The sequence below is a fragment of the Polypterus senegalus genome, chromosome 12, assembly GCF_016835505.1.
Source record: "Polypterus senegalus isolate Bchr_013 chromosome 12, ASM1683550v1, whole genome shotgun sequence".
Taxonomy (NCBI): Eukaryota; Metazoa; Chordata; class Cladistia; order Polypteriformes; family Polypteridae; genus Polypterus; species Polypterus senegalus.
The window spans coordinates 143,116,574-143,141,325 of record NC_053165.1 but is presented as its reverse complement, the minus strand read 5'-3'; the positions used below and the strand labels follow the sequence as shown (position 1 = coordinate 143,141,325).

The following is a 24,752-nucleotide window of genomic DNA, read 5'->3' as shown; positions in this document are numbered from 1 at the left end:
CTAAGGAATGAGGAGTATATATTAGTTTTCAAACCGCACTCTTGAGAGAAATGTGACCGAAAATAAACTGTTGCCCCCAACTTGAGTAATAAAACCACTGTGGTTAATCCATTTACCCAAACAGGAGCTAGAAAAATCATGTCAAGTAACAGTAAGATCAGGACAAGGAAGAGCCTGGTGGTAATTTGCATTTTAACATGAATTCAAACCATAATCGATTCGGTAGATGTTCTGGAATGGTAGCAAGATCCCTAACTAGCTTCATGGTATCAGTTACTCCTCAAAGTTTTTATATTTTTAAAGGAAGGACTTATCTACATCTTCTCCCTTATCTTCTCCCTGACCCAAAAGTATGTTTGAGAATTGCAGCTCTTATTGCAGCATCTCGGAGCGGTCATCACAGATGATAGATGAAGGCAGACAATGCCTGGTGTATGTGCAAAAAACACTTAAGTTTTTTTTTTTTTTAATATATGTTCTGCTTATGCAGAGCACTGTAGGGTTTTATTCTTCTTTTGACCCACATGTTATCAAGTAATTACTTTTTGAAATAGTTACTCCCAAACTAGTTTTATGTATCTATCATTTTTTTTCTACTAATAAACCTTGTAGCATTTGTGCAAAATGTCACATATTTTATCTTTGCCCCATTGTTTTTCCTTTCTGAACTGATTTTTAAATCATAGCTGGAATTCATTGTACATTTATAATTCATTATATTTTTTTCTTTTAAACCTTATTTTACTAAATTACTAAATCAAGCATTAGGCAAGCCTTTGCAGAGTTGGGAGAATTTAATCACAGGGCCTTTTCATTCAGAATGGACAAATACATAGTTTTTCTTTATTAATTTTGTGTGAAGAAAATGACATTGTAAACGATCAAGTCAAGCTTAACAAACCAGATTTCAACCCCCACCAAGAGAAAGTGAGGAGAGTCAACAACAAGAGCAGATCTTTAAAAACAGCAAAGAAAGGAGACTATCCCTTTCAGCCAATATAAATGCTTATTCTAAAATGTTACTAGTTAGATATTGCCATATTTAAAAAAAGTTTTGAGCAGGTCCTCTAAGTCAGAAGTATTTTTTTTTCCCAATTTCAAATAGTATAGAACACCAGTTACCCACTGACCTATTACATCTATCTGTGTTACCTCTTAATTTTAATTTGCTTAAATGGAATGGTATGAGCTCATTCAAGTTTTTGTCATAGTTCGCCGTCATAGAATGTCTAGTAGATTATTTGTGAGTCTTTAGCTGTACTGTAAAAAGGAGACAAAAATCACTCACAAGTACATTACATCAGTTAATCTTTATATTACAAGGCTCAATTCAGAGAATAAACATTAAAAGGTGTTTTACAAAGAAAATAAAATGGCATTCTGCAATAATATTTATTATACAATTTAAATATATCATTTCTTGACGTTCGCTCCATAATCTTACCGTGTAGAAGCTTTTAAGGTTTTTACTTGATTTTGTAGATCTTCTTCTTTTGGCTGATCGATTGGGGAAAATCATAATTCATTAGCAGGGCTGCCCTCTCAAGACTTAGTTCATAGAATTTAGGGATCTGCAGGGCCAGCAAAGACACATAACTGATAGTTGCAAGCATTAAAAATGAAGGATATCAGAGGGGTTTGGTTTCAGTTTACATTACTGGGTTAGTCCAAAAACAAATCTCCTTTTGTGAATCAGTTTTCTGGTCAGCATATCCCGTGACCGTTTTTAATTTCCCATTCATTCTCAACCCATTTGATGCCAGTTGTCCAGGTAAATCTTTTTTTTTGTTTTTTTTGCATTCATTTTTTGTTTTCTCTCTTCTATTTTTGTTTTAGAAAGTGGCGATATAAAAGCCAGCATTGCAGTCCTGAGTTTTATATTTTCCAGTGCTGCCAAGCACAATGTGGATTCAGAATCACTGGCCAGTGAACTACAACAGTTAGGACTTCCAAAAGGTAATCTGCTTTGCCACATTCTTACTTTAATAGTCCTTGACAAATGCCACTTTCCTAATAACGCCAGGAGACACAAAGAGGCTAATACGCTGGTGCCAGGTGTTTTTGTTACTGTAACGTTTGCGTTACTTTCACTGTTCTCTATACACGTAACAATAGTGATCATATAAACTTGTTCATTGTTTACATCAAAAGCTATGTAATAAATATTTAAATTCTCATCCACATTGTAGATAATGGAGTTATTATGGAGTTACTTTGTTTCTGTTTTTTATACTAGTACTTTGATTCTTTTGTTTTCATCACTGTTCAGCACTTCACAATTTGCTTGTTTCCTTGAAATTTCTTTCATATTTGCCAATGTGTTGCATTTTGTTAATGTTTCCTTGTTATATTGAAGACTGTCAATAAGTGTTTGTTGTTGGCTTTGTACTCCATTTTAAATAAAATGTGAGAACTGAACAAAAAAAAAAAACTGAAACAACTAAAGGGTCATACTCTGTTTCAGAATCATGGTAGTCAGGTTTTTAAAATGGCATGCAGAGGTTCAATTAAAGAATGTCATCTGCATTATCAAAAGTTGAAGCCAATCAGTTACTTTGACATCACCACAGCTTCATTGTGTTTCACTAAGTTTGGCACAAACTCCACATAGCAGAGACTAACTCATTTTTGGAATTATAATGTTAGTTCTATGGACCTTATGAGAAGAAGAAAAAAAAAAACATATTTTTAGAAAAACAAACTAGTCTTAACCTAGCCTTGAATGTTTTCTGGTGGTAAAGGGAGAAGTGGCACAAGGTTTTCTGCTTGAACGTTTTTAGCCTCTGTCCTTCAAAGATTTGACATTATGTGTACATATGATGAGCATTGGCAGCACTGTGGAATGAAAACATATGTTCAGTATTTTGTGTCAGGCAAAGTGTACATGTGCAAATTCCTTGTTAGTAACAAATAAAATTTAAAATTGATTGTTATGTGTTTTCCAGAGCACACAACAGGCCTGTGCAAGTCATATGAAGACAAACAGAATGTGCTGCAAGAAAAGCTGAGGGAGAGCAGCCTGCGCTGTGAGTATCAGCAACTTACCAATCCTGAAAATTGATAACAAGGGCTGCGCGGATAGTTCTTGTTTTATGGCCTTAAATAAAACCTGTGTGTTGCCCAGAAAACTACAGTAGCAGGAAGTGTGTTAAGGTCCACAAATTGATGGACACTGAAGGTTTTGCCTTTTCTTTTGCAATACAAGTACTGTTGCCTGAATTCTGGTGTCCTGGGTTCAATTCTAGCCCTAGTTATAATTTGTTTGGGGTCAGCATGACCTTCTTGTGTTTGTTCAAGTTTTCTCATGGAATTCCAGTTTCCTCCAAGATCTCAAAATTATTAAGGTTTTGTTAATTGGTGAATTTAAATTGTTCATTTGTGCTGGTTTAAGTCAGTATTCCCTATAATGGACTGGCACATTAACCCAACATAAGCTCCTGCCTTGCAGCAAATGTTGCTGGGATAGACTCCAGTTAACAGAGAAATTGGAATATTAATACAGTACCAGTTTTAGAGACATTTTGCTTAATATGTAATTTCTCAAACACATAATAGTGCTTATTTTGTTTGTGTTTTTTTAATTGCGGTGTCTATTTTACTTTGAGTGATACAAACACGAATACCAGTAAGACAATCTCACTGAATAGGAAGGAATAAAGTCACATTCTCGGGGAAATTAACACATTCATGCTGTTGCTATACCCAGCATTTTGAAATGAGAGAGACAATGGAGAGGACAAAGCAATCTGGAAAAAAGCACTTTTTTTTATGTACTTGTCCCATTACTAGTTGGTTTCATTTTTTGGAGTCATATTAATAATAATAATAATAATACATTTTATTTATAGGCGCCTTTCAAACACTCAAGGACACCGTACATTATACACAGCAACCGACAAACAATACAGTACAATGTTTACATAGAGAAGGCATGATTAAAAAGATGAGTTTTAACTGAAGACTTAAACAGAGAAAGTGAATTAATGTTTCTAATCTCAGGAGGCAGTGCATTCCAAAGTCGGGGGGCAGAACGACTGAAAGCTCTGTTCCCCATTGTAGAAAGACGAGCAGAAGGAACAGTCAATTTAATTTAGGATGATGATCTAAGAGTACAGGAAGGGGTGACAATGTGGAGAAGGTCAGACAGATATGGAGGGGCTAAATCATGAATAGCTTTAAAGGTTAGCAGAAGGATTTTAAACTCAATGCGGAACTTGATAGGGAGCCAGTGAAGTTGATGCAGAACAGAAGTGATGTGGTGAGTGGAAGGAGATCGTAATATCGGGCAGCTGAGTTCTGGACTAGTTGAAGTTTGTGAAGAGTTTTTGAGGAAGACCAAAAGAAGAGTTACAATAGTCAAGGCGAGGTGACAAGGCTATGAACAAGAACTGCAGCAGAGTGAGGGGTGAGAGAGGAACGGAGACGGTTGATATTGCGTAGGTGGAAGTAAGCAGATCGTGTAATAGTATTGATGTGTGAAAGAAAGGAGAGATTATTATCCAAGATGACACCAAGACTTTTGGCCTGAGAGGATGGAGATAGCGTACAGTTATCAATTATAAAGGGGAAATTGTGGAATTTGGATAATGTGGATTTTGTACCAATGAGAAGGATCTCTGTTTTATCAGTGTTGAGTTTAAGAAAATTAAATGTAAACCAGTTTTTGATTTCGGCCAAACAGTCAGTAAGGGCGGTAGGTGGGAGGGTAATTGTAGGTGAAGTTGAAAAGTAAAGCTATTCTTTAGTTTAAAATATTTATATAATTGTTTAGAAATGCATCTTAGCTGAAGTTGCCAGTATTATTTGTGAAATCACATTTGCTCTAATGATACAGATTGTGTAGAATCATTCCAGGAGTAGCACTGGAACAGCTTTGAAAACAAGTGTATATGTAATTACTCGGGTGTTTTATCAGATGTCCTATACTTTGGAGGTTTAAATACCTCAAATTTTCACGGTTTCCGCCTATAAACAATAGGATTTGCATACAGGGATTGTTGTATATTAGATGTTCCTGAAATCTTTTTAGACTTTTTCTTGTGACAAAATAATAAGGATATTTCTTCCGTCTTATCAATAGTTGATTCCTGTTTTATGCCTGGTGCTGTTGGGACAAGCCCCAGCATTCCAGAGCTCTATAATGGAATAAGTGGGTTCTGAAAATACATGGATGGAGAACAATAAAGACATTTTCATGGTAAAGAATTTACATATATTGTAATGACTAACTTTGAGTCCAGCACTTTTTAATGTTTACACAATTCAAAGTAGAAAACATTCTGACTACTCAGAATGCAGCAGTGGCAGCAAACAAAATTTGTGTTAACAGGGGTTTGGTCTCATCCGATGCGAGAGATGGACGTCTGAAGTGGAGCTCCGCTAGCAGTGGTGTTATTTTTCATATTATTTGCTTATTATCCTGAGATATCCTGTATTTATTTAACCCGAGAGGGACTGCTACAGTATATGTAAGCACATATAAACATGGCCAACAAGAAGGGGGGCTCGAAAGAATCGAAAACTAAAGCTACATCCAAGCTGCGATCAGTAAGCCCCAGTTCAAGATACGGCCTTTCAGAGATAGACCTGGATCAGATGGGCGAAAGCACAGACTCCTCGGGACCATGGTCCACTACATCGTCGCCGGCTGAGAGCGAAAAGGGGAGCGAAGGTGCGATCGTGCGTGCAGATCTGGATAGCTCGCCGATTGGAGAAGATTACCTGAAACTGGAAATGGCCGTGAAGTCCGCGGCTTCAATTACGCATTAGCAGCCTGGAGCAGCGGGGACACCGGCTTCAGCAAAGTCTGCTGCTTCATCTACGGTACAAGAAGGCACAATTGAACTATCTGAACTGAAGGTGTTGCTCGCTGAGCTCACGCAAGATATAAAGAAAAGCGAGAAGGCTAATGAGAAAGCAACGGCAAAGGCACTTGAGAGACTGAAACAGGAATTGAAACAGGCCAATGAATGGCTGCGACAGGAATTCCAACAGGCAAATGAAAGGCTGCGTCAAGAGGTGCAACTTGAGCTTCGACAGGTGCTGGGTAAAATTGAAGAGCGCATTCAGGAAAACTCGGTTAAACTGAGCACGCTTGCTGATCAATTGGAGCATCTTAAGGAGACATTCACGAATCGGATTGAAATGGCCGAACATTTAGCTGCCAGTGCCAGGAAAGAGCAGTAAATGTCAGTTCGAATGTAAAAACTCGAGAAAAACTTGGAGACAGACTGGCTGCTTTAGAAGATGGGAGTAGAAGGTATAATGTCAGAATTGAAGGTCTGCGGAGAATCGAGAAAGTTCAAACCCTGTGAAATTCGCAGCTGAACTTTTTCTAAAATAATCGGGCGACTTTAAAGCAGAATCTGAGATAGCAGCGCTTACGCGACGCGGATCAAACACCGTCAGACCCCGACCAAGATCTTTTATAGTTCGTTTTGAACGATTATCATTTAAGCTAGAGGTGATGGCACTCCTCAGAAACAAGGAAGATATTATATATGAAAATAACCACATTCGTATCTTCCTGACTTCTCTCCAGCAACAGCTACTAAACGCGCAGCCTTCTATAATATTAAACAGCGGCTACGGCAAGCCAGTGTCAAATACAGCCTCCTGTATCCGCAAAACTGAAAGTGGAATGGCAGGGTCAATTCTATGTCTTCGCTAGCAAGGAAGAAGCAGAAAATGAATTAAGAAAGCTGATCCCGGGACTATTCTGATACATAATAGTGAGTCATGGCGGTAAATGATAAAGCTAGGATTAATAATCTACTGTCTGATCTATTCGTTTTAAAATACAGGTTTTTATCATCATATATTCTCATATATTATTATTACTTAGTATTACTAGGGCTATCTGTTTATGTTTTATTGTGCTTAATTACTTTTCCTCCTTTTTTTTTCTCTTTTTCTTTTCTAATTATTTCATCTCTACCCTAAATGAGACTGTTCAATATCATACCCTTGGTTTACTGTTATTGCTATTACTGCATTAAGACTTGTTATGCTTATTTTGGACACATCTTTAACACCATCACCTGGGTTTATTATCTGGGTGTATCATCTTAATGCACTAAAATTGCTGAAGACTATATATATATTTTAAGTGCAAAATCTTTTTTTTTTCTTTTTAAAGACTATATTGGTAACAGATATCTCTATCTTTTAACCTAAAGCGCCACTGCATGGGGCTTGTTGTGCTTTGGACGTGCTCTGTCTCTGGGTATGTCAGAGGACTGGGACTGTGAAGTGGGTTTTAGCCTCACTTGGGGAGGCAAAAGGGAGGGTGGGGGTTAAGGGGAGAGAAAGAGAGCAGGCTTGATCTATACCTAATCTATCATCTCAATCTTTATAATTATAACTATCAACGTAATAATAAGCTGCATGGCAACAACTCTTGGGGAAATAGGAAATTAAGACCTAAACTATTTCACTTCCAGTTAAGACTATAAAATGACATCAAAAACTCAGAATCAGTGTCTCCATGATGGGACAGTTAACTTGTAAGCTGGAATGTTAAAGGCCTGAATCACGAATTAAAGAGAAAGAAAGTACTTTCTCACCTAACAGGTCTAAATGCTAAAATAGTATTTTTACAGGAAACCCACTTACTAAGCAAGGATCAGTTCCGGCTGCAAAAGACTGGACTGGCCAAATGTTCCATTCTAGTTTTACAAAGAAAACTAGAGGGTGGGAATTCTCATACATAGAACAGTACCATTTGTAGCATCAGATGTAGTATTGGATCCTGAAGGGAGATATGTAATGGTCATGGGAGACTTATCTAACTGTAAAATGATTTTGATAAATGTTTATGCACCTAATGTTGATGATAAGGAATTTATACAAAATTTATTTGCATCCATTCCCAATCTGAACACTCATAAAGTTATAATGGCTGGGGACTTTAATTGTGTTTAAATCCACTTTTAGATAGACTTCCTCCACAGGGGAAGCAACTAACACGCAAAGATAATTACAAAGTTTATAACTGATCACAACTTATCAGATCCCTGGAGGTTTTTAAACCCAAATTCAAGAACATATTCTTTCTACTCACCAGTACATCATTGCTACTCAAGGATTGATTACTTCTTTATAGACAATAACTTCTTGCCTAAGATTAAATCTTGTAAATACGATGCTATTGTTATTTCAGACCATGCACCTATGATCTTGGAGCTGAAATTACTAAGCCCCATACACTCACCCCAGATGGCCTCAACCGCTTCTATTAGCTGACGAGAATTGTACTGAATTTATATCCAAACAAATCAAATTCTTTCTAGAGACAAATACATCCCCGAGATCTCTGCAGGAATACTCTGGGAAACTCTTAAGGCCTTCTTAAGAGGACAGATTATCTCATATCTTTCCCACAGAAATAAATCCGAAGCGAAGAAAGTAGCGAAATTACTAAAATAGATGAAGAACATGCCAGACTACCAAGCGAGACTCTACATAGGAGGAGGCAGGCTCTACATTCAGAATTAAACCTCTTGACAACTAAAGAAACTGAACAACTAATTTACAAATCCAGACATCATTACTATGAACATGGAGAGAAAGCTAATAAGCTTTTAGCTCAACAAATTCACAAGCAAGAAGTGCATACGCAATCTCGGTAATCACTAACACGAACGGAGATAAAATCATCGAACACAAAAATATAATGCACACTTTCAGAGACTACTATAAATCCCTATATACTACTGAGTTTAAAGAAGACAATATACAATCTAATGCATTTCTGGATACATTACAGATACCACAAATAGACGCTTTTAGTGTGGAGGAACTTGATAAACCTCTGCAATTATCAGAATTACTAGATGCTATAAAGTCACTCCAAGGTGGAAAAGCAGCAGGCCCTGATGGCTACCCTGCAGAGTTTTACAAGAAATTCTCCGCTCAGCTAACTCCCCTCCTATTAGCAACATTTACAGAAGCCAGAGATAACCAATCTCTTCCACAAACCTTTCGCCAAGCACTAATCACTGTCTTTCCAAAACAAAATAAGGACTTATTACAATGTGCATCATACAGACCAATTTCACTTCTGAATAACGACGTTAAAATACTCTCTAAAATCATAGCAAGAAGGATGGAGAAAGTGCTCCCTCGTAATATCACAAGACCAAACTGGATTTATTAGGGGCCGACACTTATCTTCAAATCTTCGCCTGTTTAATGTAATATACTCACCAACTAAATCAAACACCCCAGAAATATTATTATCATTGGATGCAGAAAAAGCATTCGACATGATTGAATGGAAATACCTTTTACTACATTGGAGAAGTTTGGGTTTGGCCCGAACATTTGTGCATGGATTAAATTACTGTATACTAACCCAGAAGCTTCAGTTTGCATCAATAACATTTGCTCAGACTACTTTAAACTAGAACGGCACGATGTCCCTTGTCACCGCTGCTGTTTGCATTGCCATTGAACCACTGGCAATACATTGTCGAAATACTGATCAGATAAAGGGGATTAGCAGAGAAGGACTGGAACAGAAAATCTCATTATATGCAGATGATATGGTACTGTATATATCGGACCCAGAAAATTCTGTGCCTGCAGTCTTAGCAGCACTCACAGAATTTCAAAAGATCTCTGGTCTCAGAATTAATCTGAATAAAAGTGTACTCTTTCCAGTGAATTCTCAAGCATATAATATTAGATTAGACACCCTACCTTTTATCATTGCAGAACAGTTTAAATACCTAGGGTAAACATCACAAGTAAACATAAAGCTCTTATCAACAAAATTTCGTCTGCATGGAAAAAATTAAACAAGACTTGCATAGATGGTCAACCCTTCATCTCACACTAGCTGGAAGAATTAACACTGTTAAGATGAATATTCTTCCTAAGCTCCTTTTTTTATTTCAAAACATCCCAATATACATTAATAAATCATTCTTTAAGCAATTAGATTCAACAATAACCTCATTTATTTGGAATTCAAAACATCCACGCATCAAAAGAGCGACCCTACAAAGACAAAAGGCAGAAGGCGGCATGGCTCTACCTAACTTCCAGTTTTATTACTGGGCAGCAAATATACAGGCGATAAGAACCTGGACACAAATAGAAGAACATACACAGGCTTGGACCGCAATAGAAGTAAAATCCTGCAGTACTTCTTTGTATTCCTTGCTCTGTGCTCCAATAAACACACGTTATCGGCAATACACTAATAACCCAATTGTGCTCCACTCACTTAGAATCTGGAACCAATGTAGAAAGCATTTTAAGACGGAGAAGCTTCTATCTGTGGCACCCTGCAAGAGAACCACCTCTTTCAACCTTCACAAACATATGCAGTTTTAATATCTGGAAAAATTTGGAATTAACTTGCTTAGAGATCTTTATATAGACAACGTCTTTGCATCCTATGAACAATTACATTCCAAATTTAACATTCCAGCTACACATTTCTTTCACTATCTTCAAATCAGGAACTTTGTTAAACAGAACCTTCCAGATTTTCCTCATCTTGCACCCTCATCCATGCTGGAAAAATATTGCTCAATTTCAAGGATTAGACTCCATCTCTACAATATATAAAATCATTTTACAATCCCTTCCTTTCAAAGATCCAAGAGGACACTGGGAAAAGATCTCTCAATTAATATATCAGAAAAGGAGTGGAAAGTAGCAATGCAGAGAATTCACTGAGCTCCATATGCAAAGCATACAATTATACAACTCAAAATTATATATCGAGCACATCTGTCTCGACTAAAACTCTCAAAATGTTTCCAGGGCATGATCCAACCTGCGAACGTTGCAACCAAGCCCCAGCCTCACTAGGTCACATGTTCTGGGCCTGCACCAAATTAACATTATTCTGGACAAAAATTTTAATTACCTCTCAGACAGCCTTGGACTCACAATCCCTCCTAACCCATTAACAGCTGTGTTTGGGGTTCTTCCAGAGGGCTTAAAGTGGAGAAGGACAAACAAATTGTGATTGCATTCACTACACTGTTGGCACGCAGACTCATTCTGATAAACTGGAAGAACCCAAACTCTCCTCTTTTAAGTCAGTGGGAAACCGATGTGTTATATTATTTGAAATTGGAAAAAATCAAATACTCAGTTAGAGGATCTGTACAGACTTTTTCAAAACATGGCAGGATCTAATCAGTAATATTTTAAAATAAGCTCATAAAGCACAGAGAATTTATTAATTTAGGTATGTTTACAAGCCTTAAATTTTACACGTTTGGCTTGCTCTCTCTCTCAGGGTGGGGATCGATCTGTTCTTAACTAATTTTTTTTTGTAAAACTTGATTGCTTTGTATGGATTGTAATAAAATTAATAAAAAAAAAAATTAGCTTATTAACATTCCTTAAACACAACGCTTATTATTTTACAGCAGCTGAAACTGGGGGTTGTTCAGGAAGCCCTTTGCCCAATTGTCTCGCATTTTCTTTTGCACAATTGTACTAAAAAGCCAAAACAAGAAAAAATGAACAAAACAAGATGCCCACTTTGAATGCCAATGACATGAGTAATTTATTGCAGTACAGCTATAACTTGCTGAGAACTATTTGTCCAAATCCCTTTGATGATATGCTAAACAAGTAACCTGAAAGTAAATTTTAGATTTGAGCCTACAACACTCCTATTTCTAGCAGTGGCTGTCATCATCTCTTATGTCTTTCAGTGAGCCGACTGGAGTCTGTGTCTTGGAGGGTTGATTATACTCTGAGCTCCAGTGAGTTACGGGATGTGAATGAGCCCACAGTGTTGCTGCGTTTCCAAGTGCAGGGACCAAACACGGGTTCAAAAGAGACTACTGTTGTTTCACTTACTGCTGAAAAGTTCCGGGTGTTGCTGGCAGGTATGTTGTGATCTAGAGAGCAACTTTAACTCGGCTGACGTTATTATGAATATTTAATCTAAACTCATCACAGTTGAAAATTTTAGAAATTTCAGGGCACAGTACATTAGCAGCATTGGCTATGCAGTGGGTTTATTTGTTATGTTGCTTTTGCATTTTTCCCCTTCTTTAAAAATCTTCTATTCAGATGATTTGTTTCTCTTGTACCTGCTGTTTATTTATTGCTTATTTTAGCCTTAACTGAGATTTTATTATTTCGGAACATCTGTGCAATCGTAGTATGTGATAGAAAAACATTACTGGATATTGGAAAAATCATTATAAAATAAGTTTTAGCCTCCTAGGCCTGGATTCTCTCACATAATCAGGCTCAACCAGTTGGAGTCCTACATAAGTGTTCTTTCGTTGCTAGAAGAGATCTCAAATAAAACAAGATAAATGAAGAGTCTTGAGCAAACAGCCCACCCCCAACTACCAAACATCCTTTTAGCTAAAGTCCGCTTTCCTGAAAATGACATTGATTAGATGTGAGCCAAAATGATGTGAGGGATTGCTTTGTCTTGATATTTAGATAGATCTGGCTCTCCCCAAAAAATTCTAGCCTCTATGGTACAGCTACTGTACAAATACATTCTGTCTGCCATGAGGACTGTACTGCAGCATTTGTTAAGAGTAAGGTACAATGCACAGTTTACAGCATTTATTTATATGGCACATTTTCATAAATGGAAGTAGCACAAAGTGCTTTACAATAATGATTATTGCTAGACAAAGTTACAAGAAGAAGTAAAAAACTAAACAACAGTTATTTCTAACAAGTTATATAAAAATAAAATCAAAAGTCCAAATGTTAAGCTTAACAAAACCCATTGTCAGATGGCCAAATAGGAGAGGAAAGTAAAAACTTTAGTCAGCTGGATGAAGGAGAAAATAAACTTCCAGGGGTTCCAAGGCCAAAAAACTGTCCATCCACTTCTGGGCATTCTACAGTACGTAAATTTAACACCATTAACAGAATACTCTTGTGGAGCTTTATTCAGGTGGCTGCAGGATATACAGGTTTTATACTAACACTGCACACCTGAAATTGCTTCTGTGAAACAGCAAACCTATTTTATCTATCATGGAGGCTTACCACTGATTTCATCACAACCAGACATGTTCATTGGTCGCATTTGGGCTGCTTCATGTTTCAAGTAGTATACAGAAAACTGTGTAATCACATGCTGTATTCATTTCTTTGTGTTATTTCAATCACTGCCAGTTAAACCATCCTCCTTAAATAATATAAGCATGTTTATATTCCAACAAGAAATCATAAGGGTTTGGATCGTATATGCAACTACGCTCATGGAGTCTACAAACCTTGTACCTTGTTTCTATACCTATAAAAACAGGGCACCCATAGTATGTATTAAGACCTATCCTAATCAATAATTGTGATAAAACCTGCCAGTCTAGTCTCTTTGAATAAGTTATTATTGCACATGTAAATGCATTAAGTGGGTACCTTTGTTGGTGAAATAAAAAAAATCCTTTGTTTAAAACCCATTAATGCCCCGTGTTCCATTATTGGAACTACAGTCAAGTAATTTTATACATTATGTATAATGTAAGAAGTGGATTTACCTAGTGCTTCAATTTTGGAATGCCACATAACTCAACAATGGAATGTAATACATTTTTTTTTTCTCTTCAAATTCTTGGTCTTTATATTTTTCTACACAACATATGTGAATTCCATGCACAAACTCAAAAATTTCAACCTTAGGCATAAATGGGTTAAGAAAGCACAGCACTTGATGTTCTTTGTGAGAAGATATGAGGCAATTTAGTATGTCTCCAGGCCTTCTCAGCAACTCCTACATGTGTACCATCCATAGTACTGTGGCTTCTCTGCCCAGGATTGCATTTTGCTTCAGTGAGTGGTGAAGGAAACTCATGTTATCACTGGGACAGCCTTCCCACCACATTTACTACACAAGGGTCTGTAAGAATTCTTGAGTCCTCATTAAAAACCCAGCTTATGCCCAACACAATATTTTCACACTTCTGCCATCTGGTAAATGATATTGGAGTGTGAGGTCAAGAACCACTAGAATTTGAGATTTTTTTTCTCCCAGTTAGACCTTTGAATGATGTCTGTCCACTACCTGTTAGCCCATCAACATCTTATTTTGCTGCTGCTATTTAACTTCATTAACATACTTTTTATAAATGTTGCATGCTGTTTGCCTTCTATTTCTGGCTAAATATATAAATTCTAGAGTGAAGCCCTCATTGTGTTTCTTTTAGAAATGTATATAATGTAGGAACAGGGTAGTGCCTTGGATTTATTTGGATTTATAGTTTGGGAATTTTTATATGATTTAAAGCCTTATTTGTGGTAACGCTTTTTCATATGTCTAAAACAGTACACTTTTAGTAAGTAACAGAAGTAGAGGCCAATTAGCTGGCTGTGAGAATTAAATAATGTGTAGTCCATGCTGTTGTTTTAGTGTCATCATATTGACAGAAAATATTTTTTAGCCACCATTTCTCATTGACCAATTAGGCAATTATAGATAATTGGAACTAGCATTACTGGGATAGTTCACATTGTCTGCACTATTCCTCATACTATGTACAGTCACAGGTGATTCATCTGCACCAGAAAACAGTAAATAAAGAAGAATACGTTTTGCAATAACAGGCTGCGCAAATAGGAGACCACTTGGCAATGGTAACTTAAAGTGAGAGACTTATGATTCCTTTCTTTATTTTGCAAAATACATCACACACTGGATATATTGTATGCTGCACACATTCAATGTTCTATTGTGTAAGAGGACAACAACCACTAATAGCTACTGTTGTTTTTTTATCAAAACAAATAAAGGCTTGTGGTCACATTCTGCATTTTTCTGCTATTGCTGTTTCTAGACAAATATACTTTGGTATGTGGAGGATGCACTTGAACCAGAAAGCCTCTATTCTTTTCATTTTGTTGAGCTTGTTAATCAAATTACAATAACTAAATCACTGTTCAGTCCAAGATGTAATGATGATCACATTCCCACCATTAAAACTGAATTGAATTAGTCAAACTCTGCACCCCTCCCTTCCATGATTCAGGGAGCTGTGTGAACAGAGTTGCCAAAATAAAGTGCCCTTCTCTTATAATCTGAGGCATCAGAGAGGTTAAGCAGAGTGCTGGTATGTTTAATTAGATCAGCTTTAATGTGTTTTGCCAGATTCTGAAAGGTTTTGTAAACACAAAGCATCCTTCAAGACCTACACGAAATTATGGATAAGACCTTGAAAAATATCAAAATAAATATTGTGCTACAAAGATGTGAACACCAGGGGCCTCATGTATAAACGGTGCGTACGCACAAAAATGTTGTGTAAGAATGTTTCCACATTCAAATCGCGATGTATAAAACCTAAACTTAGCATAAAGCCACGCATATTTCCACAATAGTTCATACCCTGGCGTACGCAAGTTCTGCGCTCGGTTTTGCAGACTGGCGGCACCCAGCGTCAAAGCAGTGCTACTATTCCTGTGTAGTTACCCTTTCTTTTTTAGATCTACATCCCGGACGCGGATTTATAAATACACTGAAATGAACCGCATATTGTTTATTAGTTTAATGCATCCAACTGTAATTAACCTGTAACAATGGTCCAGGGAATGGTCAAACTATTCAAAATACCATAGCTGGTTTAGCCTTGTTACTCTTGCTGCACTACCTTCTTCTTTCACCTGCTCCCGTTCGGGGTTGCCACATCGGATCATCGTTTTCCATATTACTCTCAGTACACCACTCGGAGTATTTATATCACTGTATCCAAGTGTGAATCACAGCTGTACAGCAGCTGATTGGAAAGAGAATTATCAGTATACAGCATCAAGCACACGCTGCCTCAGCCATGCTGTCTATTGAACTGCTCTCATACGGCAAACGCTTCAGAGCCTTTCCTCACGGTTCAGAAACAGTTTCATCTTAAGAACTCAAAACGCACTCAATCAGTCCATTAAGTGCTCCTTGTAGAACGGTTTGTACTTACAAGTACAATTACCTCACTGTAAACTTGCGATACAGTTATAATATTGCAACACTTTATAAAACGCGTATTTACATATGATGACGATATCATTTTTAAGATGAAATGCAGCAGAATATGTTGATTATATTATACACATAAAATTAACTTCATTTAAATAATCTGTATTGTTAATAATTCAACATGTGAGGACATGGTGCCGCAGCACTTGCGAGCCGCTGGCGCTCCGTTCACAGATTGTTCCTGCCTCGCGCTGTATTCTTGCTGGTGCTGACACGAAACTGGAAGGACAGCTGGACAGGATAATTAAACATGTACTACAAAGATATTCAATGTTCCTTAAAAGTTGTGAAGAATCTGCGTTCTAAGCTTACAGATGGCTTAACATCTATTACAGAGCTGATTGTGTGGCAATTGGGGGGTTAGTACGTTTGAAAGAGACAGTACTGCTACAATAAAGTATTTCATCGAAGGTCGCGCATGGCGCAGCAAGCATCTTGCGTAAGACATGGACAATCACTACAGTGTTCCCATGTTTAATAACATGCTTAAACTCCTATTATCATGAAATGATATCATGTATACATCTCAGTATTTTAATTATTCATAGAGCTGTAATATTATGAATGTAATGGATTCTGTGTCCATCCAAAGTTAGATTCATTGGTTTGACCGAGATTCCATGCGCTCATGTGAGTAGCAAGGCGCACACAACGGCAAAAATGGCACTGACATCTGGCGAGAGAGCAAAGCGAATACGAAAAAGCAAAATACTCAGTGTATGACGTTTTGCCTATTATCTCTGAACTGGACTATGAGTTGTCAGACTCAGATTTTGATATAAGTGATTGAAATCGAATGTGAGGTTCCAGCTTCAGCTGATCGGTCCCCAGCTAGATGTGGTACTGACAATGTTCGCCAGGGAGGACTGCCACTTAAAAATCAGATTGTAATGCACTGCGACCGTGACTGCCGCTGATGCTGTCCCAGCTACACAAAGACAGCCTGGCAGCAAGCCTGCTGCACATTCTTAGCAAACTGGCAGCCACAGCATGCAGCAACAGACATTTTATGTTGATTTCTGTGTGAAACCATTGTTTTTTTGGAAAAATATTCAGCCCTCAAAGAGTTAATGACAAAATAAACTATGTAATTAAAGTGGAGATTTCGAGATTAAAGTTGATATTTCGTTCTTTTTTCCCCACTCTGTCCCGATTATTTTTTTTCTTTTCTCTGCACCCTAATAAGCTTTCATATGACACTAAGATGGTGGGCTACGATTCGCCTTGTCATGGCAACTTTGATATCTGACAACTTCTTATTTATTTTGGGCGCTGTGTGACTTTGTGAACTTAAGCTTTCAAGGTTCTCCGGCACTCTGTCACTCAATCAACATCCTTTTGCTGTTTGTACCACTGTTTAAACCAACAAATACTACGTTTTTCCTTGTCTCCACTTGGTATTCGCTGAAATTCTATTTTCCCTCATGCTTTTGCCATTGCCTTTTCATAGAATGCTGAGCTTAATGGTATTTATATTGATTTGCATATTCAAAGAGGCATAATTCTTGGAGGAGCTGGGGTGGGGCAGCAGGCACATGCATATGCGTTACTTTTCACACTGACCGGAATTTATGTAGCAGAAGAATGTGGAAGCTGGCGTTCGCACCGTTTATGCATCTGGATTTTTTTGTGCATAAGCACATTTCCACTTTTGTATTTACTTCATGTTATAGTTCATCAGAATTTTAACTAGTCCCAAATTTCATAGAATTTGTTTTACTTATCAGAGAAGCTGTACACACTGTCTGATTTACTGTTACTTAATCGCACCTTGAGCTCACTTATTAGTAGGAATTTGATTTTATTTACCAAAATGTTCACCTTTGGATGCCAGACCCTGTATACTCTACCAAGAAGACATTTCCTGACAGATATCACATTACAGAGAGAGATGGGGATATAGAGCTGATGTGTAGGCAGGCACTGCTTCGCAAGGCTAAGGTGTCATAGGTGTCCAACATTTACATTTTTTTTTCAGATGCATCTGGCAAGAAATGTTTCTTATGGTGAGAAAATGGCCCAGATGCTGTTTTTGTGGTTTCACAAAAATCCAAGAGCCATTGTAGAGAAAAATCAAATAGAGAGAGGATAAAAGGGATGGCTGTATTTTACTTTTAAAATATTGTTACTACAGTACAGTGCATCCGGAAAGTATTCACAGCGCATCACTATTTCCACATTTTGTTATGCTACAGCCTTATTCCAAAATGGATTAAATTCATTTGTTTTCCTCAGAATTCTACACACAACACCCCATAATGACAATGTGAAAAAAGTTTACTTGAGATTTTTGCAAATTTATTAAAAATTAAAAAAATTGAGAAAGCACATGTACATAAGTATTCACAGCCTTTGCCATGAAGCTGAAAATTGAGCTCAAGTGCATCATGTTTCCCCTGATCATCCTTAAGATGTTTCTGCAGCTTATTGGAGTCCACCTGTGGTAAATTCAGTTGATTGGACATGCATGATTTGGAAAGGCACACTCCTGTCTATAGAAGGTCCCACAGTTGACAGTTCACGTCAGAGCACAAACCAAGCATGAAGTCAAAGGAATTGTCTGTAGACCTCCAAGACAGGATTGTCTTGAGGCACAAATCTGGGGAAGGTTACAGAAAAGATTCTGCTGCTTTGAAGGTCCCAATGAGCACAGTGGCCTCCATCATCCGTAAGTGGAAGAAGATCGAAACCACCAGGACTCTTCCTAGAGCTGGCCGGCCATCTAAACTGAGCGATTGGGGGAGAAGGGCCTTAGTTAGGGAGGTGACCAAGAACCCGATGGTCACTCTGTCAGAGCTCCAGAGGTCCTCTGTGGAAAGAGGAGAACCCTCCAGAAAGACAACCATCTCTGCAGCAATCTACCAATCAGGCCTGTATGGTAGAGTGGCCAGACGGAAGTAAAAGGCACATGGCAGCCCGCCTGGTGTTTGCCAAAAGGCACCTGAAGAACTGTGAGAGGTGCTGCAAAGAGGAATGGGCGAAACTGGCCAAGGATAGGTGTGCCAAGCTTGTGGCATCATATTCAAAAGACTTCAGGCTGTTGTAATTGCTGCCTAAGGTGCATCAACAAAGTATTGAGCAAAGGCTGTGAATACTTATGTACATGTGATTTCTCAGTTTTTTTTTTATTTTTAATAAATTTGTAAAACCTCAAGTAAACTTTTCACGTTGTCATTATGGGGTGTTGTGTGTAGAATTCTGAGGGAAATAAAAGAATTTAATCCATTTTGGAATAAGGCTGTAACATAAAAAAATATGGAAAAAGTGATGCGCTGTAGGTGATATTTTAGTATAGGTTGAGCATCCCTAATCCAAAATGCCTGGGGCCAGAAGTACTTTGGATTTTGGAATATTTGTTAATTGTATATTTTTGCATCATCCTCATTTTCTCCTGTCTGTGCACTTTAAACAGCCAGAGTTTCAGGGAGGGAATAAGAAAATTGAGCAAAGACTTGATTCTGTTAAAAAATAAAAAGCTACAATAGTTGCTATTTATTCAGGAGCTCAGTAGCACAAGGAAACCAAAGTTAACAATTAATTAATGAGTGTACTGACAAAAGAGATTCACACACACAGATTACTGTAGCTGCTTGGCCCCATGCATTTGAGAAGAGCGTCGGTCTGCCGTGACATCTGTCTGTCATTTTATATATCGGATCGCTATATAGCATTAAGACAGCAAATACACTTTCAACAAGCATTGTTGTCTATGTATATAAACTGCTCAAAAAAATTAAAGGAACACTTTGAAAACACATCAGATCTCAATGGGAAAAAGAAATCCTCCTGGATATCTATACTGATATAGACTGGGTAATGTGTTAGGAACGAAAGGATGCCACATCGTTTGATGGAAATGAAAATGATCAACCTACAGAGCCCTGAATTCAAAGACGCCCCAAAAATCAGAGTGAAAAATTATGTGGCAGGCTAGTCCATTTTGCCAAAATTTAATTGCAGCAACTCAAAATTGTACGCAGCACTTTGTATGGCCCCTGTGTTCTTGTATACATGCCTGACAACATCGGTGCATGCTTCTAATGAGATGACAGATGGTGTTGTGGGGGATCTCCTCCCAGATCTGGACCAGGGCATCACTGAGCTCCTGGACAGTCTGAGGTGCAACCTGGTGGCATTGGATGGACCAAAACATAATGTCCCAGAGGTGTTCTATTGGATTTAGGTCAGGAAAGTGTGGTGGCCAGTCAATGGTATCAATTCCTTCATCCTCCAGGAACTGCCTGCATACTCTCACCACATGAGGCCAGGAATTGTCGTGCACCAGGAGCCACTGTACCAACATAGGGTCTGACAATGGGTCCAAGGATTTCATCCTGATACCTAATGGCAGCCAAGGTGCCTTTGTCAAGCCTGTAGCGGTCTGTGTGACCCTCCATGGATATGCCTCCCCAGACAATCATTAACCCACCACCAAACTGCTCATGCTGAATGATGTTACAGGCAGCATAATGTTCTCCATGGCTTCTCCAGACCCTTTCACTTCTGTCACGTGCTCAGGGTGAACCTGCTCTCACCTGTAAAAAGCACAGGGCACCAGTGGTGCATCTGCCAATTCTGGTATTCTATGGCGAATGCCAATCGAGCTGCATGCTGCTGGGCAGTGAGCTCAGGGCCCATTAGAGGACATGGGGCCCTTGGGTCACCCTCATGAAGTCTTTCTGGTTGTTTGGTCAGAGACATTCACACCAGTGGCCTGCTGGAGGTCATTTTGTAGGGCTCTGGCAGTGCTCATCCTGTTCCTCCTTGCCCAAAGGAGCAGATACTGGTCCTGCTGATGGGTTATGGACCTTCTATGGCCCTCTCCAGCTCTCCTAGAGTAACTGCTTGTCTCCTAGAATCTCCTCCATGCCCTTGAGACTGTGCAGGGAGACACAGCAAACCTTCTGGCAATGACACGTATTGATGTGCCATCCTGGAGAAGTTGGACTACCTGTGCAACCTCTGTAGGGTCCAGGTATCACCTCATGCTACCAGTAGTGACACTGACTGTAGCCAAATGCAAAACTAGTGAAGAAACAGTCAGAAAAGATGAGGAGGGAAAAATGTCAGTGGCCTCCACCTGTTAAACCATTCCTGTTTTGGGGGTCATCTCATTGTTGCCCCTCTAGTGCATCTACCACAGCAGGTGAAACTGATTAACAACCCCTCTGCTACTTAACTGACCAGATTAATATCCCATAAGTTTCACTGACTTTATGCTATACTCTGATTAAAAAGTGTTCCTTTAATTCTTTTGAGCAGTATACTTTGTGTTATAAGTGTTGCAGCTATATTTTGGCATGGTGTGTTTGCATTTCCTGTTAGACAGTAATGTATACTTAGTTATTTGTTTAGACATGCTATCAGAAGGGGGATGCTGTGCATCCTCGTCAGTCATCGAGTCATGTCAGTGTTATTAGACACATTGCCTGATTTGGGTATTTTGAATACTGAAATCTGAATTTCCTGTGACTCTTGTGTCTCATGAAGGTGGGGTGTGATTCACTGTTCACTTCTAATGCATATTTTACAATTCGTATTTTCACAAACGTAGCTGCCAGTTCTTTCAGCCTTAACAAAGACTCCTACACAATCGTCAAAACTGAACAACTGCAGTTTTAGCTTTGGATTTTGTTGCGTTTCAGATTTTGGAATTTCAAATTAGGGATGCTCAACCTTGAGTACGTTTGTAGCCCTTGTTGGGTACTGTGCCCTTTTCCAAACTTAAGTGCAAAGGTTTAGTTTAATTTTGCCATGCTGCATTAGTTTTGGAAGTTTAAATGATAGAAAATATTCTTTATGGTAACACTTTTTCAAATGTCTAAACAGTACACGTTTGTAGGTAACAGAAGCAGAGGCCAGTTAAGCTGGCCGTGAAAGTTAAATAATGTAGCCCATGCTGTTGTCATCATTTTGACAGAATCATATTAACATATTTTTCTATATTCAGTAAATATTTAAAAACATTAAATTTGTCTCTACCATTATTATAACACCATACTAAAAAGTTATGTTACAATGTATCATTCACTTTCTTCAACTTTCCCCCCCCCCATAGAACTCAAACAAGCTCAATCTTTGATGAACGCCCTCAGCTAAACTTGTTTCCAAGTAAATTGACTTTTATCTCTGAAGGCTGAAACCACAAGGAGGAGAAACTTTTAAAGTAAGGAGTGGGGCTCTGAAATGGACCTGAATCAGCCCGTGGAAGTCTGCTGATGAAACACACCATGGTGTGCCCTGTGATGTAATGCGCCCTCAAAAATACCAGGATGTGCTAACAGAGGCCTAATCAAGCATACCATAAAACAAGCTCTATCATGCAGTGCTGCGGTGGGAGTGACGTTGATATACCCTTGTGCAACCCAGCATTTATACAAAAATGGAAATGTTTTTTACCGGGAGGGAAAAATAAAAATAATCCTTTTCCTGGGAAATAATGTCTTTTTATGTATCACATGTTATAAAGTCATTCCATATCTTTATTATACTGTTAATGTTCCTTTATTTTTTTTTTTTAAATCCACTTCTTATTTTAACTGTTTTTATGATGGTAGAGTAGAGAAATCCAACTGGGAATATAGTCAGCTCTTAAGTATGTGAATGATAGATTTTATTTCTTTTAAACTGCGTATTGATGTGGCTTTTGTTTGAAATAATGCAGTACTAATTTGGTTAAATTTGAAATTGTGTATAATCTGATAGCATTTCAATGTTGTGGGACAATCATTATTGAATTCTCTGTGCATTTTGTATTTAGTTCTTCTCCATGTTAGCATTAGGAGTGCAGCCCAGTTAAATATCAGAACTCCACTCACGACAGCCACCATATGAGACAGATGGGCTGCAGAAGAACAGAAAGCTCTGAGGCTTTAAGTGGACACAGGCTCACCAAAACTGGACAGCTGAAGACTGGAAAAACAGTCAGGTCTGATGAATCTCTGATTCCTGCTGAGGCACACAGATGGTAAGGTCAGAACTTGGCACCAACAGAATGAATCTAAGAACCCAACCTGCCTTGTGTCAAGGCTGCTGCTGGTTGTGTGAAGGTGTTGGGAATGTTTTCTTGGCACACTTTGGGCTCATTAATATCAATCAATCATAGCTTGAATGTCACAGCTTATTTGAGTGGTGTTGTTAATTTGCCCGTCTTTAATTTGTTTGTTGCAATTTACTCATCTTCTAAATTGTGTAAGGTGGTATGGCCAATATGGAGCAGAATCTCAAAGGAATGTTTCCAGCACCTTGTGGAAGTCATGCTACAAAGAGGGCAACCAGTCGTCCTGTCCCTGCAGCTGAAAAACACCCCCAGAGCATGATGCTGCCACTGCCATGCTTCACTGTGGGGACTGTATTGGACAAGTGATGAGCAGTGCCTGGGTGTCTCCACACACTGAGGAGAGGCAAGACACATGACAGCCCACATGGAGTTTGCTAAAAGACACCTGAAGGACTCTGAGATGGTGAGAAATAAGATTTTCTGGTCTGATGAGACCAAGATTGAACTCTTTGGCCTTAATTCTAAGTGGTATGTGTAGAGACAACCAGGCACTGCTCATCACTTGTATAATGCAGACCCCACAGTGAAGCATGGCGGTGGCAGCATCATGCTGTGGGGGTGTTTTTCAGCTGCAGGGACAGGACGACTGGTTGCAATCGAGGGAAAGATGAATGCGCCAAGTACAGGAGATCCTGGACAAAACCTTCTCCAGAGTGCTAAGGACCTCAGACTGGGCCGAAGGTTTACCTTCCAACAAGACAATGACCCTAAGCACACAACTAAAATAACGAAGGAGTGGCTTCACAACAACTCTGTGACTGTTCTTGACTGGCCCAGCCAGAGCCCTGACTTAAACCCAATTGAACATCTCTGGTGAGACCTAAAAAATGGCTGTCCACCAACGTTTACCATCCAACCTGACAGAACTGGAGAGGATCTGCAAGGAGGAAAGGCAGAAGATCCTCAAATCCAGGTGTGAAAAACTTGTTGCATCTTTCCCATGAAGTCTCATGGCTGTATTAGCTCAAAAGGGTGCTTCTACTACTTACTGAGCAAAGGGTCTGAATATTTAGGACCATGTGATATTTCAGTTTTTCTTTTTTAATAAATCTACAACAATTTCAAAAATTCTTTTTTTGTCTGTCAATATGGGGTGCTGTGTGTACATTAATGAGGAAAAAAGTAAATTTGAATGATTTTAGCAAATGGCTGCAATATAACAGAGTGAAAAATTGAATGGGTCTGAATACTTTCCGTACCCGCTGTATCTACTGTATGTATAGTTTCTAACCGACTTATTATTTGTTATGTTTGCTTGCTTTCCCTTTTTAATATATAATCTCTTGCTTTTTGCTTTCACTATTATGCTTTATGTATCTTTAAGAAAAGTATTTCTTTGACTCTGATAGTGGAAACACTGATAAAGTTTTTTCATTCCAGAGATCACTAAGAGAAGGGGGTCAACACTCCTGGTTAAACACTGATTGGTTAATTTTGTAAAAAGAGAGAGTAGTATCTTTAAAGTTATAAAAGCTTTATCACAACCCGACACCTGAGAAATCCCACAACCACAGCTCCCTGGATACGGTGGAGTGTTACAACCACTGGCTTACTCTACTGTTGCACTTTTGGAATTGTAGCCCCCTTAAACTTTCACCCTCCAAACATCTGCATGTTCTGATGGCAGCTGGAGAAGAGAACACCTGGAGCTCTGAGAGCAGCTCGGCAGACAGAGAAGGTGAGAGCGCGAGTGAGTGAGTGAGTGAGTGAGTGAGTGAGTGA

General features: G+C 38.5%; 1 protein-coding gene across 2 annotated transcripts in view; it reads left to right on the top strand.

The window, feature by feature from the left end:
- The window catches only part of commd4 (COMM domain containing 4), a 32,067-nt gene extending 9,612 nt beyond the window's left edge, over positions 1 to 22,455 (top strand). Inside the window, exons 5-8 of one of the 2 annotated variants that reach the window (XM_039773691.1) lie at positions 1,837 to 1,956; positions 2,946 to 3,026; positions 11,685 to 11,861; positions 22,029 to 22,455. In XM_039773691.1, the coding sequence (XP_039629625.1) occupies positions 1,837 to 1,956; positions 2,946 to 3,026; positions 11,685 to 11,861; positions 22,029 to 22,069 (419 nt within the window). In that variant the 3' untranslated portion in view covers positions 22,070 to 22,455. The remainder of the gene's footprint in view (positions 1 to 1,836; positions 1,957 to 2,945; positions 3,027 to 11,684; positions 11,862 to 22,028) is intronic. The other variant, XM_039773692.1, reaches the window with a different exon arrangement.
- Positions 22,456 to 24,752: the final 2,297 nt, after the last annotated feature.